Genomic DNA, 17,820 nt, shown 5'->3' on the forward strand with positions numbered 1-17,820 from the left:
TTTTTAATACCAATATCTATTGAATACCTAACTGCCAATTAGAGAAATTAGATTAAAATCAACTTGAACTTTCTGAAATTGGTAATAAAATTGACTACTACCCTTGGACCCAAACCCTTAGGTAGGGCTGGGATGGAAAAGATTCTGTCATGGAGCCTCTGATTGGGATCAATGTCTGCGTTAATCTCCAGACCTTAATCAGATATCTTCAGTTCATGTGCTCTGGAGAATTACTAGAATCATGAATAATCCCTGAAGTTCCACTTCCTAAATATCTGAGTTTAAAGTCCCCATCTTTATTACAAAGTGCTTAATTGAATAAGCAAAAATATGGTGGAATGCCCTTTCATTGGCATAAGGTTAGGTTGAATTCTAATCATGTAATTGAATGGGTTTTATTCAGCCCACTGGTAAAGACAAAAGGTCTCAGTGCCATTCACTTATTTTTGTGCAGTAGTCATGCAAATCATTTCTTTTCCCAGACTATGGTCTGTTATACGGAACAAGACCTAACTTTTTGTCTAACCTTGCCATTGTTAAATCCCCTGTAATGATCTAGCTTTTCATGTACTGAACATTCATTAACTGATCCAAATAACATTTGACATTAAAAGAAAAATTATGAGTGGTAATTGTGATTTATTTATGAATTTTTTTAAATCCCCAAATTCTTTTCAGGGGATTTTAATTTCATAAAATAATTGAGCCTCATGAAACTACTGTTTTTGTAGATCAAAAAGATCAAATAGCAAATTCCTGTGATTCAAACTCTATGGAAGAATGCTATGTAATAGTTGCTACATTTGGCACAGTGAATTTTTTAAATGTCAGTATTTATTCCCTTTAAGTGAAATTAGCAAATTATGTGTCACCTTAGGAACAGCTGGATTTTATCATGCTGTAGCAAATAACACAGCAAGTAAAACTGTGTTAGGTGAACAAAGGTGGCTGGGTATTTCTTTCTTGATGAATTTAGAAGTGTCTCAGAAATACATTTCTCTGTATTTCACAATGTTTTTCTGGGCTGATTGTCAGGTTTCTGTTGTTTTTTTAATCTCCATGGTTTTTTTTTTTCTCCTATGAATTACGAAAAATGTAGAGCTTATGCCCTCTTTGTTTATCTAGAAACCTGGGATAGAACAATAATAAAGAAGTTAGTAGCTCCATAGGAAAAAATCTTGAAACTTAATTCTAATGAGACATTTTTTTTTGCCAGAGCCCACCCATCTCAACAAATTTCTCTGTAAAAATAAGAAACAAGAACATTAATATGGTTTATTACAGGAAGGGTTTTTATAGGGCTTTGGTTTCATTGAGCACCTCTGTGACAAAGCAAATTGATGGCAGTGATAGGCTAGTGATGTCATTGTGATGTCAGTTACTCCTACTTATCCTGCACATGCTTGCTAGTTTGGAACAGTGTATGTGGGCCTGTGATAGGGAGGCAAGACAGTTCTGTATGCAGAAGAAGCCCATCATGGCTGTAACTGGAGATGAAACAGGTAAGGATTTTAAAGAGAGATGTAAATTAGTTCTGATTTTTTTTTGAAGTTTAGAAAAATTAGGAACCTCGGTGTATCAGAAAGTGCTAATTTTCTAGGAGCTGAGGAGTAAGAAATTTCCTTTAATATGTATCTGTATGTACTCGACACATTCTGTTAAGGCATCTCAGTGTAAGGGCTTCTCTGCTCAGCATATCGCTTGTTTGATCAAGGCAGTAATCCTGTCTCTGGTCTCCATATACTGCTTTGCTAAAATAAGCTGTTACTTCGTCTGCAACCTGTTGCAAATCCAAGGCAGCTACAAGTCAAACATATGTACTGTTCAACTTGTAAAAAATTAAGCTTCCGATTTCATTGTTGTGTACAAACGTTGCTCCAAAACAGAATAGGAAAACCCAGCGTGTTAGGGGTGTTTGCGTGCCTACTGGTTTCTTTCCTCCTGTATTTAAAATGGTCTGTACCTCAAGCTAATCGAGTTCAAAGGGCTGACGTCACTACATTTCCTGGAATCGTGTTCGGCAGGGAAGTGGAAAAGTTAAACTACAAGCGAGCTGCACATTGACGTCAGCCCCGAGTCATGCTGTGATTTAGTCAGTTCCTTTCTGCTTTGTCAAGTGCTGCTGACAGATTGAGAGCTGTTAACTGGCTCTCCGCTGCCTCTATCTCCAAGATCGCTCTTAGACTGAATAGCTTTTCTCGTAAGCCTTCCTTTAGCATTTCTATTGAGGTAAGTATCTGCTTGATGAGGAGGAACGCTTTGTGAAACCTGTAATGCTTGGCTGAGGAGAACTCCGCAGCCGTCTGTCCCGTCTGTCCCGCCTACTCGGACGGACGTGGGAAGCTTGAGCCTCCTTGCTGAGGCCGCCCTGCACGTGCCCGGGAGAGGTGGGCTCTTGTACCCCCTGATCGCTCCTGGCTCTTGCTGGTCAGAGCGCCCTCTAGCGCTCGATCAGGGAAGTGCTGGACTTAAATTGTTTGGCTCTGGGTCTTTAAAAGTTGTGATCCGAAATCCTTACGTGGTTTGCTTTTCTTAAGTACAGGTAATGGTTCTGACTTAGTTACTAATATCCTGTATGTTGTTGCATCGTTCTTTATAAAGGGATGTCTCATTTCTAACCCCGTTCTGAATTTGCACTCGAATTCCTGTAGAAGTGATGATTGTGAACAGCTTCAGCACGTTTTAGTTTTTCAGAGTTAGTGGCTCTCGGTTCTCTTCCTAGATGAGAACATTACATTTTTTGAGCAACGAAAACCGGTATTAAAGCGTTTTTGAAAATTATCTTGAGGCACTATTGTTTTTCTCAGGAGTTTTTGTGAAATTTTAGAGAAGCTATAGATTACAGAAGCTCTCAGATGACGAATTTATTGTAAGATCTAGATGGGCTTAATCTCAAACTGCATGTCCTCTGCTAGACACAAAAGGAATTTTGTGCATATGTTTATTTGCTTTAAAAGTTTTCATTGGTTTACATCTTTCTTTACTAAGCCTTTAATTCCAATTCTCATGTCTAACCATGAAAGAAAAGTAAAATATAAGATTTGAAAGTACACAGAATATATTTAAAGAGGAAAGTTAAAGGTAAAAATTTGCATATATTTGTAACCATTGCTTGTAAATAAGTGAACATTTTTATACATTTATGTGACAAAACGAGCATACACTATCCTTGAATGGAATTTTTTCACAATTTCCATAATGGCTAAACATGAGTTAGTTTTTCCAATTTAAAATTTTCCAAATGCTAAAACTAAAAAATATCAAACTTTTTTCACAAGACCTCATTGTGCTTTGGAAATCATTATTTTTAGGATCCAATTAGTTTTCACAAAACCAATTTTATTTTGAGGTTTAAAAATGAAAACACATTTTTGTTTTTGAGGAGCCCAAATAGCACAGGGTTTAAGAGACTTTTTTGAAGGAATAGTAGAGCAGCTTTAAGACCTATCTTTGGATTATATCATTTTGGGCTACTTGTGTGAATTGGTGAACCAAGTGGACTGATCTAGATCTTTGGCTTACACAATTTTTTGACCATGGCCCACATTATACATCATGATGCAGTAGACCTGTGTGTGTGTGTGTGTGTGTGTGTGTACATAAAACAAGTTTTAAAAACAATGCTTATCTTTACATATAGTAAGGATGTGATGTACTTATACTTTTTTTTTAATGCTATTCTTGGCTCATGAAATTGATTTTACAACCCACTAATGGTCTACAACTTGTAGTTTGAAAAACTGATCGAGACCAAAATCAGGCTCCTAACAATGACTGGTCTGGGAAGAGTTTTTACTAGTATATATATATTTTTTAATGTTTAAAATTGAGAGAGAAAGAGCACAAGCGGGGGAGGGGCAGAGAAAGAAAGGGAGACACAGAATCTGAAGCAGGCTCCAGGCTCTGAGCTAGCTGTCAGCGCAGAGCCTGGTGCTGGACTCGAACTCATGGACTGTGAGATCCTGATCTGAACTGAAGTTGGACATTTAACCAACTGAGCCACCCAGGAACCTCTAGAAGTATTTACTTATAGGATCATGGAATCAAATGCAAAAAGTGAATATCTAAGGTTTATAGAATTATATTCTTATTTTGGGTATAGTTTAAATTTTTGTTAGAAACAGTTTTTGGCTTTTTTCATAAGCTGATTATGTTAAGAGCCTAATTCCATATGTTTTAGTTTCTGAGTCTAAAAAATTCTAATATGTTGTAATCAGCCTGGATTTCTAAACTGTTAGAAACAAATGTTCCAGCTTATTCAAATTTAGAAAATAATATTTTGGCTAATATTTGATGCATGAGAATAAGGATAAATTTCACCTTGTGAAAGGAAGGTATTTGAAAAGGTTTTTTGTTTGGGAATTTTCACATAAAAGAATGGTTTGGATTAGGTGTAACAGCTTAAAGTTATAATTTAACAAAGCAAGTTATAATTATGTTGTAAGTAAAAAAAACAAGTCATTTATCTACCTTAAATTTTATTTTTTATTTTATTTTTTATGTTTTATTTATTTCTGAGAGAGAGAGAGAGACAGCGTGAGCAGGGGAGGGTCAGAGAGAGAGGGAGACACAGAATCCAAAACAGACTCCAGGCTCTGAGCTAGCTGTCCGCACAGAGCCCGACGCGGGGCTCGAACCCAAGAACCATGAGATCATGACCTGAGCCGAAGTCGGATGCTTAACTGACTGAGCCACCCAGGTGCCCCTATCCACCTTAAGTTTTAGTGAAACTCCAAATCTGTATGGAAGGTTTACTGAAATTTCCATTGTGCTATTTTCCCACTATTTAAAAAAAAATTTCAGCGAAGTATAATTTGGGTTGATTATAAAACTCTGCCTGGTTTTATTTGCCTATATGAATATATCACCTAATAGAATAATTACACTTTGCATTTATGTAAGCATTCAAATTTTAAAAATTGCAATGCTACAGTATACATACAAATACAAATTGCAGTGAGGTAGGCCTCACTGAAGAAACTATATTTAAATAGCCCAGAGAGAAGCACTTTCCATGTATTCTTACTCATGCACTCAGAGCAGATAATATTATGTTCATTTTTCATAAAACAACATAGAGTGGTAAATAACTCCCCCAAGCTTACAAAGCTAACAAGTGGTGAACCAGTTTGGATCTTAAGACTTCATGAACAGACCTTGTCTGGTTCTCTTTCCATAGAACATTCACACAGAACATTGTTCCTCAAAAGTCACCTGAGAAATTAGTGCTAATGTTAGATGAGTTACCACAGCATACTACATGCTAGTTATAAAACATACAAAATGAGGTTACCATCATTTTGAGTAGTCAAAATGGATTTTTGTCTAGAGTATTTATTATTACTCTCATAGGACAATAGAGTGTGTATTTGCTATGATATAGAACCTTTAATTTCAATGGTTATAATTTCTCATCTTTTACATAGACTTTTTTTGACTCGAGATTTTCACTTAAACAATTCAGGAAGTTCCCTCCATGTATCTTCAAGTAAAAATATTTAATGACTTAATTCTTTGTGGTCTATGTGTCATAGTCATTGTAACAAATTTGAAAATGTTCAGTATTTAAATAGTCATGTTTACGTAGGGTTTAATTTTCCTGGGAAAAGCAGAGCAGTGGAGAAGGGACAGTCTCTTGACAGTGTGAGACACCAGGCGAGGGCAAGGCTGATTTGCACATTGGGAACACTGGTGTGGTGCTAGGGAAGGAGCGAACCAAGTGAGGAAAGTGAAGACATCGGTAGCTTCTTGGAGTTACGGAAAGAAGTCCCCTGCTTTATAAGTATGACTTCAAACTTACCTCTAATGCTTGTTCTTTAGGTGTATTTGGGATTAGGGACCTCTAGCAAAATGACACAAGAAGGTAGGAAGCTCCATTTATAAGAATGTCAATATTCAGTTAATGTGCTCAGCACTACAGAGATCTCAATAAGATAAATAAGCAAGATCACCATCATTTGGGATGTGGAGAAGTTGTTCCACTTTGAAAGCTATCAGGATAGGCATTTGGCTGAGCTTCTTATTTCTGTCTTTGTTAGGAAGAAACAAACACCTCTTTGACTTGTGAGGCTTTTCAGTTGTCTTACTACCAGTCTGATGAGCTGGCACCATCTGGTTATTTGTGTCTCTCCACCTTTGAGGTTCCATTCTAAATGATTATAAACATTGAAAAGGACATTTTATATTATCTTTTAATAATGTATTTTCTAAAAGAATATAATATAGCATAAAAATTTTTAATATGCATATTTTTGAACAAAATAAGGAATAAGAGCCATACATTTCAATCATTCTATTACCCAGGTATGTTAGAAGGGAAACTCCAGGGGAAAATATATTTATGGATGTTATATGCCTTTTAACCAATATACGGTATAAGCATAATTTGGAACATTGTCTTTCAGAACTTAAGGAAGGGAAGAGGAAGGGAACTAACATTTGCTGAATGCCTACCATGTGCCAGGCACTGTGCTAGACACTTTGACATACATTACAGGGGTTATTGTGAGTATTAAATGAGATAATGTATCCCCATTTTACAGATGAGGAAACTGAACTTGCCCCAAGTCACATGGCTGGTAAGTGGCAGAGCTGGACTAGAATCCAGACTCCAAATCCCGTGCTTTTTCTCCTATACCATGTTTATAGCTTGCAAAGAGAGGTAAGAAGTTAATGACCAGAATTGAGAGTTCTAGGAATTTTCTTTTCCCACGAAATATTTGATACTAAACCTAAAAAAAAAATGTCATGTCAGGAGTTAGATAGGTGGAAATATACCATACTTAGAACTCATCTGCTTCTCAGATGCCAGATGACTAGTAGCTAAGGGAAGAGTAGGAAATAATGCCAGTTTGAACAAATATAGAGCATCTTGTAAGGGCTTCCCTTGTCTCAGTGTTAAAGACTTAAAGACTTAGCTATAATAACAGCTAATAATAGTCTTATACTAATTAGACTGCTTATTTTAAACATTCAAATGACAATGGGCTTGTGCAAAACCCTGGGAAGTTGAAAATTTACTTTGTAGTGTACATGTAAACACACCAAGCGCCCATTATATGCCAAAGAGCATGCTAGATTATAGGGAGTACCAAAGTAAAAAGGACATCCCTGACTTGTCTTTAAAGTTTTTATTGCCTTAGAATAAATTAGTATATAAATATCTTTTTCTTATTATCTTCAGTCGTAACTGTAAAGCCTCCACTGATGACTCATTTATTTTCAGAAATAATGTATACAGTGAAATACTAGAACAGAAAATAATGTGGACACTTTTAGTAGTTAGCTGGAACAGGAATTGGCCTTTAGAGGAGTACACAGATAAGACTGTCATCAAAGAATGTAAGATGGTTCTTTGAACTGTGATTCTAGGTATCTAATCTACTTTAAATTACCACTGAATTCATAATATTGGAAACTGAAGTTAACTAAGATAAAAACTTTTTTTGGTGACTTGTTTCAACAACATTTTTTGACATTTCTCTTTGCCCATATCTTTTTAATGTATTTACTACTAAGATCATAGTTGAATGTATGGAATTTATCCATTGACATTTACTCTGTGACCACTAAAAGTCTACCATCATATAGATTCTTTGGGATATTACAGAGATTTATACTAATTCCTACTAATTAATACGAATTCATATTTCTGTCATGAACTAATGACCTGCAATCTGATTTTTATTAAAGGAGATAAATATAGAGTATGTCTCAAACATTGTAATAAAACCCAGTATATTAGCTAACATTCCAGAACTAATACATCCAAATATATATCATCCCCTTCCAAGTTATCATTGTGAGACAGTATTTTCTTTCCTGAGCTGTTGCTCAAAATCTTTTAAGAATACTTGTTTTGAATTGCTTTTATCCTTCATGGTACCCAATTTGGTCCTTTGAGGGTGTTTTCAGCTTTTGGAAACACAAAAGTTTAGAACTATTTCTGGTGTTAAGACCAATGAATGAAGTTTATTTTTCATCTGTGAAGTATACATGTCCCCCTTTTCTTCCTTTTTTTTTTTTTTTTTTTTTGTTTTAAAGAAATGTATATCCTTAAACGAACTTTTATGGATCATTTAAGCATTCTGCTCTAGCTTTATGGTACAGAAATAGCAGATGTATACAAAAGGAGAGAACCCTCTGTAGCTTCCTATTAATTTTGTTGCACTTCTCTGTGACTAGTGTGTGCAAAAGAACAACCCAGACCCAGCTCTGCATCCATGCTGCCTGCAAATGTCAACAAGATGACACGTAAACTTCTCATTCGTCACTGGCTATTGTTCCAGTTTTAGAAAGTCTGTGTAGCCTCTAGCTGTTCCATTGTTTCAACCTTTATTATCCTATAACCTTCTTCCCTGGATGTGGGTAAAGAGAAAAGAGGACAGAACAATGGGATTCTATGCTCCATTCTATCTCCTCTGACAATGAGATTAAAATATAAAAAATCTTTTGTCAGCAGTTTATAACCATTTATAAAATTATCTTCTTAAATATTTCCAGGCTTATAAGATAATATCGCATAGAATGAGATATCTGTGTATATAGTATTTTAAAGTCACAAAAAACAATTTAGGATTTTCCCCAAGTTTATTAATAGAGATTTTGCTGTGATCATTATATTTATCACAGTTACTATTGATCACCATTGTTTTTCAAATTATATTTAGAAGGAAGGAGCAGTGCTACCTTATGAATGGTATTTTTGCTAATCTTATGAAGACCGTTAAGTGATCTTCCCCCAAAGCCATGTTTTAAATTTTTTTCTTTATTTTTCACCTAATTCTTAAGCTCTAGGGGGAAAAAAAAACCTGGCATTTACCCAAAAGGAGCACACAGATTCATTTTTGACTAACCTTTTAAATTGGTTGGCTATTTTCAGTGATAATACTCCATTTAAGTGGAAAAATCTGTGTCCCTTTTGGGGTAAAATTTCAGTTCTTACCCAATGGTTATAATACATTTTAATGAAGTATAGAAATGATGTGTTTTATATTTTGATTGGCATTGGTTCAGACGAATTTTTGTAGGATTTGATAACTTTTCTTAAAAACTTTTTCTTTAGCTTTGAGACAGCATGAATTTTGTAATATGTTAGAGTGTCAAATTAACTCTGGACCATACCTTCTCAAAGTTGAAACAGTGGTGGTAGAAACATATTTCATCACTTAAATCCATCTGTCTTTTCTAGGAAGCTATGTTTATTGTAGCAGAAAGGCAAATTTTGAGTATAAATTAGGAAACTTGGAGGACTTTTAGTATTCAATTTGAATACTAAGTAAATATTAAGTCTGTCATTTGACCATAATTGTACTATAATTAGAAAACCTTTTAACTGAATACTTAGAAATATATTATTATCTCAAGAAACCTACAAAAGACAAAAATTATCATTCTCCAGAGAAACTAGATTTAAGTAGAGCTTTGCTGTTTTGTTTTTTATTTTGTTTTGGTTTTTAAACTGAAAATAGAGTAAGCTAGTATTTTCCTTCTAGTACCTCAGTCATCTGGTAGTAGAACTTGTATTTAAAGACATTCAGTAACTGTTTCAGCCCTGATATAGGGTACAGGAAGACCTCTTATCTGGAATATTCAGAGAATGAAGATGTTTTGCTTAGCTAAATTTTTTGCAGTGGTATGCAAGAACCAGCCCCCACTGGTATGTACAGTGATTATGAAATTTTCAGGGTTTTTGTGAGCTGGTTGTAAAAAGAGCCATTATTAAAAATTATGTATAAAGAAATACACTTAACAAATAAGTTACACTAAAACATTAATAAATACTCAAAACTCACCACTTCTCATAATTTTATCTCTGCTCCTGAGGTTATTTACATCTCTCTGATCTGTATGTGCTACTTACTGTGTATGTGTTCCCATCTCCACATTCCGGGAGGTCACCCTGTTAGCCTGAAATTGGCCATGGTGAAAGTATTTCCGTCATATGAATTGATAAGCAGGTCAGGACTCTTTTCCCCCAGAGAGCTAGTTATTAAACATTTATCAGCATACCACTGAGTTTAGGCTAAATGCACTATCAGTTGAAAAGGCTCTCTACTTTGAAAAGGCCTTTGATAAATGCATCGGGGGCATTTTTCTACGTTAAATGTATAGAGCATGCTGAAGATTATTGTTCCAAATTGTTCCAGGTATCTTTGATACCTAAGACTTCTTTAATGCTCAGAATAATCATCTTACACATTAGCAAGTTCACTTCTTACTACATGTAAAAAGAAGTATGTTATTTCCAGGTCAATTTTGTATAAAATATCAGGTTGTAAATTGTTTATATACACTTGGAATATTTTGTTTCATTGCAGCAGCCACTGGTGACATGCCAACTTACCAGATCCGAGCCCCTACTACTGCTTTGCCACAGGGAGTAGTGATGGCTGCCTCACCGGGAAGTTTGCACAGTCCCCAGCAACTAGCAGAAGAAGCAACTCGCAAACGGGAGCTGAGGCTAATGAAAAACAGGTAGGATGTTTCACTGGGAATCAGGAACCGCTTACTGGACACATAACATAATTTATTGCTGTGGGGCTTTTAAAGAAATTGCTTTTCCCAAGCCATTTCTCCCAAGTTAAGTGCTATGTGGCATTTTGGGGTTTGTGCTCTGCATGTGATGGTAATTAGATTGTCTTCTCATCAGAGTGCCTAGCAGTGAAACCATGGTACGTCCTTATGTGTTGTAAGGGTAATGTTTGAAAGATACATTAATGTTTTTAATTGTGATGGAAGTACTTTATTACAAATATTTATTTATTTTTATTTGGTATTTACTTTGTGAAGTAGGTGATAAGTATAATTTTTTAGTTTCTTTATGAGCAAAATAAATGTGTGAGTTAAGAATTTCTGAGCCTTTTAGGAGCACCTGGCTGATTTAGTCAGTAGAGCCTGTGGTTCTTGATCTTGGGGTTATGAGTTCAAGCCCCATATTGGGGGTAGAGTTTACTCAAAAAAATTAATTAATTAAAAATTTTTTCTAAGCCTTTTATATGCAGTTTCCTTTTACCTAGTTTGTAACTTTGTTGTTTCTCTGTTATACTGAAATACATACTAATTCTGATAAATTTTAGTCAAGCGCAAATCCAAAGCAACAGAAAGAAATAAAATTACTCCTAGCCCCCCTTCATTTAGAGATGCCTACTAATATTATAATATATGTGTACTTTCAGTTTATGCTCTCTCCTTTTCTCACTTATTCTTGTACATGTCTCTGTATTTTAATTTTTTCAACAGGAGTATGTCATAAAAATGCTGTTTTCCAAAATTCTTTCATTTGACTTGTATTATATTTATTGGTTAGGTTTTTGTGATAGAAAATGGTGCAAATTAATCTGATTTTCAAAATGAATGGAATAATCTTAAGAGTTCTCTCAGTTGTCTTGTCGCCTTATTCCTAATAATGTCCTCACTTTAAGAACACAAAACATTTCAGAAGAGATCATGTGTTCGCTTATGACCAGGACCACAAAGGTGATAGTTTGTTTAGTAGGCTTTAGTAAGCTAGTTAACCTAGAAATTGTGGCCTCAGAGCCATTATGATTCAGAAATAAGTGCTGACTTCCTAACTCTCCTTTGTAACTGAATGTGAATTAGTAGCAGCTATGTTCAGTTTACTTATGGCCCTTAAAATTTTGATATAGCAGAAGTTGGCTTCAGTTCCCAAGCACATTAGTTACCACAGACCACTAGGTGGAGTTTTGTATAGATTACCAGAAATACGATCTTTGTGTAAAATATTTGTGTAAAATATACACATCTTTACCAGTGCTTGTTCCAGATTAACTAAATCATCCTGGATTCATATTTTCCATTGTCAGTGTTTTGCTCAGAAATCCTGAAGGGGCTGAATGGATGGGGCTCACATAGTATCATACATAGTTGTTTTATGGATGTCTTGCTACCAAAGATCTCTAACTCAGATGTGATAGAGGAATATGGGTATTATAAAACTGTACTTTCAGAGGTCTCAGGAACTATGAAGATAATTGCTTCTGTGGTCAGAGTGTACATTGTGAAGTTCAGTTAAGAAATATAAAGTGTGATCATAATGCAGACTGTAAAATTGTTCATTGGTGTCTTCTTTAAAGAAAATAAAAAAACCTAGAAAGTAGCATTTTTCTTTCCCTTTTGTCATTATTCTATACCTTTATTTTGAGATTAAAAATTGTGTCAATAGAACTATCAAAATGAAATAGATGAACTATTAGGCAGTGGGTTCCTGTAAACGTGCCCCACAAGTATCTACACATGCATAAGAAATTTCCCTGGTGAGAAATTGTAGGTTTTAAAAATATAATCAGCAAATAACGCTGTTGGATAGCATTTGTGTTTGGGCTGTGAATAACCAAGGGAAATGGAGCCTAACCTTATAGGTGTTATTTTGATCTTCCGTGGCTGGTCCAGAGAGATGTACAGCCGGAACAAAGACTGAGCACTATCATCAAGGATCCAGGCTTCTCCTCCCTCCTCTGTCATCTTCAGTACTGACATTTGTTCTTATGATCACAACATGGCTGCCACACATCTAGGCATTTCGTCAGGCGGGAAGAGGGAAAAGGGCTAGAGCCAAAAACTGGGGCTGGCTGAGTCTTTGGAAAACTTCTGGAAGATCCTCCCAGCATCTTTCTTTCCTTTTTTTTTTTTTTTTTTTTTAATGTTTTTTTTTTTTTTTTTGAGACAGAGAGAAGCAGAGCATGAACAGGGATGGGGCAGAGAGAGAGAGGGGGACACAGAATCTGAAGCAGGCTCCAGGCTCTGAGCTGTCAGCACAGAGCCTGATGTGGGGCTCAGTGCACGAACAGCAAGATGACCTGAGCCAAAGTTGGACATTTAACTGACTGAACCACCCAGGCACACCTCCACACACAACCCCTCCACCCCCAGCATCTTTCACCCACCATTCCCTTGGTTAGAAATAGCTAATAGAATTCTTAGCTTCAAGAGAGTCTGAGAAGGGTCTATTCTAACTTTCCAGATCTCAATTTCAGAGCAAGACAAGGGAAAAAGCAGATGATAAATGGCTAATAGGTTGCTCACTTGAGCAAGTACCATAGGTAGGTTTTAAGTGCTTTATTTCTACTGCTTCTTTAACTCTCATATAGTTTTTATGTGAGAAAGGATGTGGTTATTATCCTGACTTTACAGATGAGGAACTCAGGTTCAGAGAGGTTAAGTAGTAAGCTGTAGCAGCCCACTCTGGACAGAACCTGGTTATGCAATCAGGCAGTCTTTATTCCAGACCCACCCGCTGTACTACACCAGAGTCATCTCAGAAAGACCTCAGAGTGAGCTTCAAATTTAACTTCATGGAAAGTATGTTTTTTAATAAGTAGGTTTTATTTATTACCCTGAAAAACCTCTTATACATTTCCTTTTTATTCTTTGGCTGGCATTTATGATATATATCCCAGTCCAGTGACAGTTTATATTTCTTTACAGCCTTGTCAACATTTCCTCTTTGCTATGTATTTCCTCTTCATGCTGAGGATATATCCAAACAAATGCAAGGCCTGAAAACTGACCTAACTATTAATAGAAGAAACAGGTGTTTTCCATAGCTGGGAAATACTTAGGAATGTACCATCTACTGGTGTGATCATTTAAAGCTTTGTGTTTGGAACATTTTCACTGGTAACATGTACCTGCATCCACATGAGATACGAATTATGATATTTATGACAAACAATACACTTTGGTAAAAAAAAATGAAAACATGTATCTCACAACACTGCTATTAGATATTTAAAATTTCATTCAATGTAACTTGTTTTGTAAAATGACTATCCTCCTTCCAAATCTAGAATTTAACATAATGATTCAATCATGAAAACCTTGGTATTAATAAATGTATTTTAGTTCCTTCGTAGAAAAGTTGAATTATGTTCTCAAACTGGCAAATTTATGAGTGTGCTTGGGTTTATTCTCAATTTTTCCTGATGCATCATTTAGATTAAATTAATCTGTATTCATCAGATTCAGTTCACTTTTTACATTTATTTTTTTGTTAACTAGTTGAGAAGTCTGAGAGCTTTGTGAGTTCACAGGGTTCTCCAGAGCATTGTTCTTGGTTAGGAAGTAGCGGTTGATCTTTTCCTGCAGTTCACTGGGATTTCAAGGTCTTTTTTCTGCTGATAGTTGGTCCCACAGAAAAAACACAGATAACAAGTTGTTAGTGACAGTCAACCATCCTACAAATACAGCAGAATTGGCCAAATCTGTCGTGCATATCACTCCTGGTTCAGAATTGCAGCACTGCCAGTCGGCATTATAGTAACTGGTGTTCAGCCATTCAACACGGCTTTTGTTAATATACGTGAGTTATCTGTTTCAGCGTAGGCTTTTTTGATATGAAGCTCACCTCAGAGGCAGTTATTTAGTTGACTACTCCAAAATAACACTGTTATGTTATATAGAGGGCGCATTCTACAGAGGAGTTAAATAATGTGGTTGCCACACCCTCCCACCCTGAAAATCAGGAGAAAGAGAAAAATGTTGGCTGTAGTTATTCTTTTTTTGTGGGACTAAACATGAAAATGACTAGCTCATCTGTTTATTTGTTTGTTGCTTCAGCTGGTCTGTTCTGTCCTTTGGGCATGCCTACAGCACTTTAACAGTATATTGGGTAGTAAATGCACTTGATTAGAAAACAGTCTGGAAGTACACTTTTGGGCGATATAGTAGCTTCCTTTCCAAAATTTTAATTGTGGTGCTCTCACTTTGTGGGTTTAAATGATCTGAATTACTGAGTGTTGTATTATGTATCTCCCTTCTTCCCTTCCTTAATTTTCAGAAGCAGAGCCCATTTCATTTTGGCTCATGAAAATGTACGTGATTTGCCTCCTGTTGTCTTTATCCAGGGTGTTTTCCAGACAATAAACTGCCTCTTGCAGTCGTGGTTGAGTTTATTTGTTTTACTGAGATTTAGTCTTGAAGAAACAAAATCTCCAATATTGACATTTCAGGTTTCTGAGGATTAATTTTTTTTCAGTACTTTTGATCAAATAAAGTTAATTCATTGTGATGGAATATGTGGCTTTTGGTGGACAAAAATAACGAAGAGACTTGAAAGAATCTGTAAATGTTTTTGTAGAACTTCCACTCGGGCATGTGGTCCTCTTGTTTTAGGTTACTGAAAACCATTCTGGTCACTGTGATCATGGAACGTGTGCCCTGAGAAAACAGCACGTACAGGGAATGATGAGCAAATTGTGCTCTCCCATTGTTTTCAAGCAATCTTACAAAAGGCATGTGCTTGGTTACATTTTGTTGTGTGGCTTTGTACAAACCTTACCTAGGATCGATTGGCTGTTGAATTCGGGGGGCAGAAGTTCATCTGAGCCGGTCTGGATTGTGCTGGGAAGTTGTTCCTGTAGTTATTTGCCTTGTGTTGGTTCCAGGGAAGCTGCCCGGGAGTGTCGCAGGAAGAAGAAAGAATATGTCAAATGTCTTGAAAACCGTGTGGCTGTGCTTGAAAACCAAAACAAGACTCTCATTGAGGAACTCAAGGCCCTCAAAGATCTTTATTGCCATAAAGCAGAGTAACTGTCTTTGACTTGGACCTTGTTTACTATGAACTCTAATCAAGGCAGGAGATGCAGCAATTCTACTAATTGCCATGTGGACTTGTGGAAGGGACACTTGTGACCCTTAAGAATCTAGTGTGGCTTAGTGTTTGACATTGAATTGGGAACACTGTTCCAAGATTTGGAATGCAGCCATGATCACATTTACCAAGCTTACTTCAGTCTGCTTTTCAATAGCATGCAAAAAAGTGTTTTGTTTGCCCTTTTTGCTTCTACTTTTTTTCAGGGAAGCTGCTAAAGAATGTCGACGTCGAAAGAAAGAATATGTAAAATGTCTGGAGAGTCGAGTTGCAGTGCTGGAGGTTCAGAACAAGAAGCTCATAGAGGAACTTGAAACTTTGAAAGACATTTGCTCTCCCAAAACAGATTAGTAGAAATATTTAACTATGAACTGATTACAACATGTACAGTTGCTTTTGAAGGCAATACAATATATAGCCAGCAAGAATTATGGCTTTTTTCCTTTGTATCATTCATCATACTCTCTAATCTCTGACATTCCTAAAATGCCTCACTGTACGTAGTTAACTATTAGCTGTAACTTCAGGTTTTTTTTAAAGCGACAAGCTGTAAAAAATGTATGTAACAAATTCTTAAAATGCAATATTTGTAAGACTTGTTCCAATGCCACATATTTCCAGTTCCTAACCTCTGTGTCATGAGTAGCGTCCTATGCAATAAAATTTTTTTGCAGGTCTTTAAAAATCATTTTAGGAAAGGATGATCAAGATAATGCATCCAGCAGTACAGTAAAAGCAAACCACAAAAAAAAAAAAAATACCTCAGGAAAGAATTGAAAGGAAGAAAGAATCGAAAGGATCTAATGATATGCCTATTTGAAAATAATAGCCTATAAATGAATTTATGGCATTTGCAGATTTTTATATTAGTTGCTTTGTAAAGAAAATATTGTATTGCTGTCCTTGAATGCCATAGTTGAAGAGAGTTTTTAATAGAACCATGTTGGTTACACTTTGTAGTGTTTGGTGCTCATTTAACTATCTGAACATTTACTACAGTTTTTACTCTATTGTGTAATATAAAAGATCTTGCAGAAGGTTTTAGTGTCGGTTTGAATGAATGAGTCTAATGAAAGGTATGACAAATATTTAATATCTGGAATATGTTCAAAGTTAATGTTAAAATTGTATCCACTTACCTTCAAGTGTGTGGGAGCCAGTTTCTACACTGGGTCATGCTCTTTGCAGATGCCCTTTGTGCCATCTCGTCAGTGAGATGGCCCCAGAGCTGCTACGCAGAGAAGGGGCTGCTAGAGATTCAGGTTGCAGGCTGCAGTAAGCCTTTCTGCAAATGGTCTGGAAGTCTATTGATGGCCCCCAATTGTGAGTTTGATCTCACAGCCATAGGAGTTTTAAAGTAAAAACAAAAACAACCTAGATTCCCTTTCAGAACAGCTTGAAGTCTACACCAGATCAAAGAATTTTTGTCAGCACATTCAGATGAAGTTCATTACCAGTGTTATTACTGATATTTACATTTTGTTCTGTTTTTATAATGAAAAAACCTTCAAGGTCTAAGGCCGAAGCCCTACTTGTAAGATGTTGTGTCATCTCTCATCCACTCCTGAGACATTTGTTGAATGCCTGCTATGTGCTAGACTCTGCTATATGTTCTCTCATAATTTCTGATTTGTTCATGATGCCCCCCAAGCCCTACTTTCAATGTGGAAACTGGTCAGTGTCAGGGAGGCTCGGAAACAAGAGGCCATTTGTATCATGTCTAACTGCTGTCCTCCCAGCCGCCACCGGCCATGATTCTTTCCCTGATCTGTCACTCCCAGAAGGTAGGGCACACCATTGGGGGCTTTCTTTAGGAAGTCTTACCTACCTTCAAAGTCTCCGAATCTCTTTTATCTCAATTTTGGTCTTTCCTTCTACAGAGAAGTAAGATGAGGAAAGAAGACAAGGGAGAAAAGAGGAAAGGAAAATATCAAGTTTCAGGTGAAGGGAAATGGGGCTTTATATTCAGTCAGTTGCTGTAAATCAAATGTGTGCTCAGTGTGGAGCATGGTGAGAGGGAGAGACAGGGATCAGCAGACAAGATGGAAAAAAGTTAGAGGCGGTGAAGGCCATATGTTAGAAAGAGAGGCAGATGTAGGCAAGGATTAAATAAGACACTATCCGTGGAGGAGGCAGATTTTGAACTGGGCCTGGAAGTACGTGATAGAGGGGAGGAGGGTATGCGGGATGGGGCACGCAGCGCATGCGCC

The 17,820-nt window shown here is 36.4% G+C and overlaps 1 protein-coding gene across 29 annotated transcripts in view; it reads left to right on the plus strand.

Moving 5' to 3' along the window:
* CREM (cAMP responsive element modulator) overlaps positions 1-16,562 on the plus strand; it is a 71,502-nt gene extending 54,940 nt beyond the window's left edge. For 7 of the 29 annotated variants that reach the window (XM_039255322.1, XM_039255330.1, XM_039255328.1 and 4 more), the window contains 3 exons: positions 6,543-6,578; positions 10,320-10,476; positions 15,405-15,723. In XM_039255322.1, coding sequence (XP_039111253.1) covers positions 6,543-6,578; positions 10,320-10,476; positions 15,405-15,549 — 338 coding nt within the window. In that variant the 3' untranslated portion in view covers positions 15,550-15,723. Of the gene's footprint in view, positions 1-1,401; positions 1,503-2,093; positions 2,230-2,295; positions 2,388-2,437; positions 2,543-6,426; positions 6,505-6,542; positions 6,579-10,319; positions 10,477-15,404; positions 15,724-15,816 lie in introns of those variants that run through there. The other 22 variants (XM_039255333.1, XM_039255327.1, XM_039255335.1 and 19 more) reach the window with 12 other exon arrangements.
* The last annotated feature ends 1,258 nt before the right edge of the window (positions 16,563-17,820 follow it).

This window comes from Hyaena hyaena, unplaced genomic scaffold (genome assembly GCF_003009895.1).
Source record: "Hyaena hyaena isolate Hyena2069 unplaced genomic scaffold, ASM300989v1 scaffold_519, whole genome shotgun sequence".
In the NCBI taxonomy this organism is placed as follows: Eukaryota; Metazoa; Chordata; class Mammalia; order Carnivora; family Hyaenidae; genus Hyaena; species Hyaena hyaena.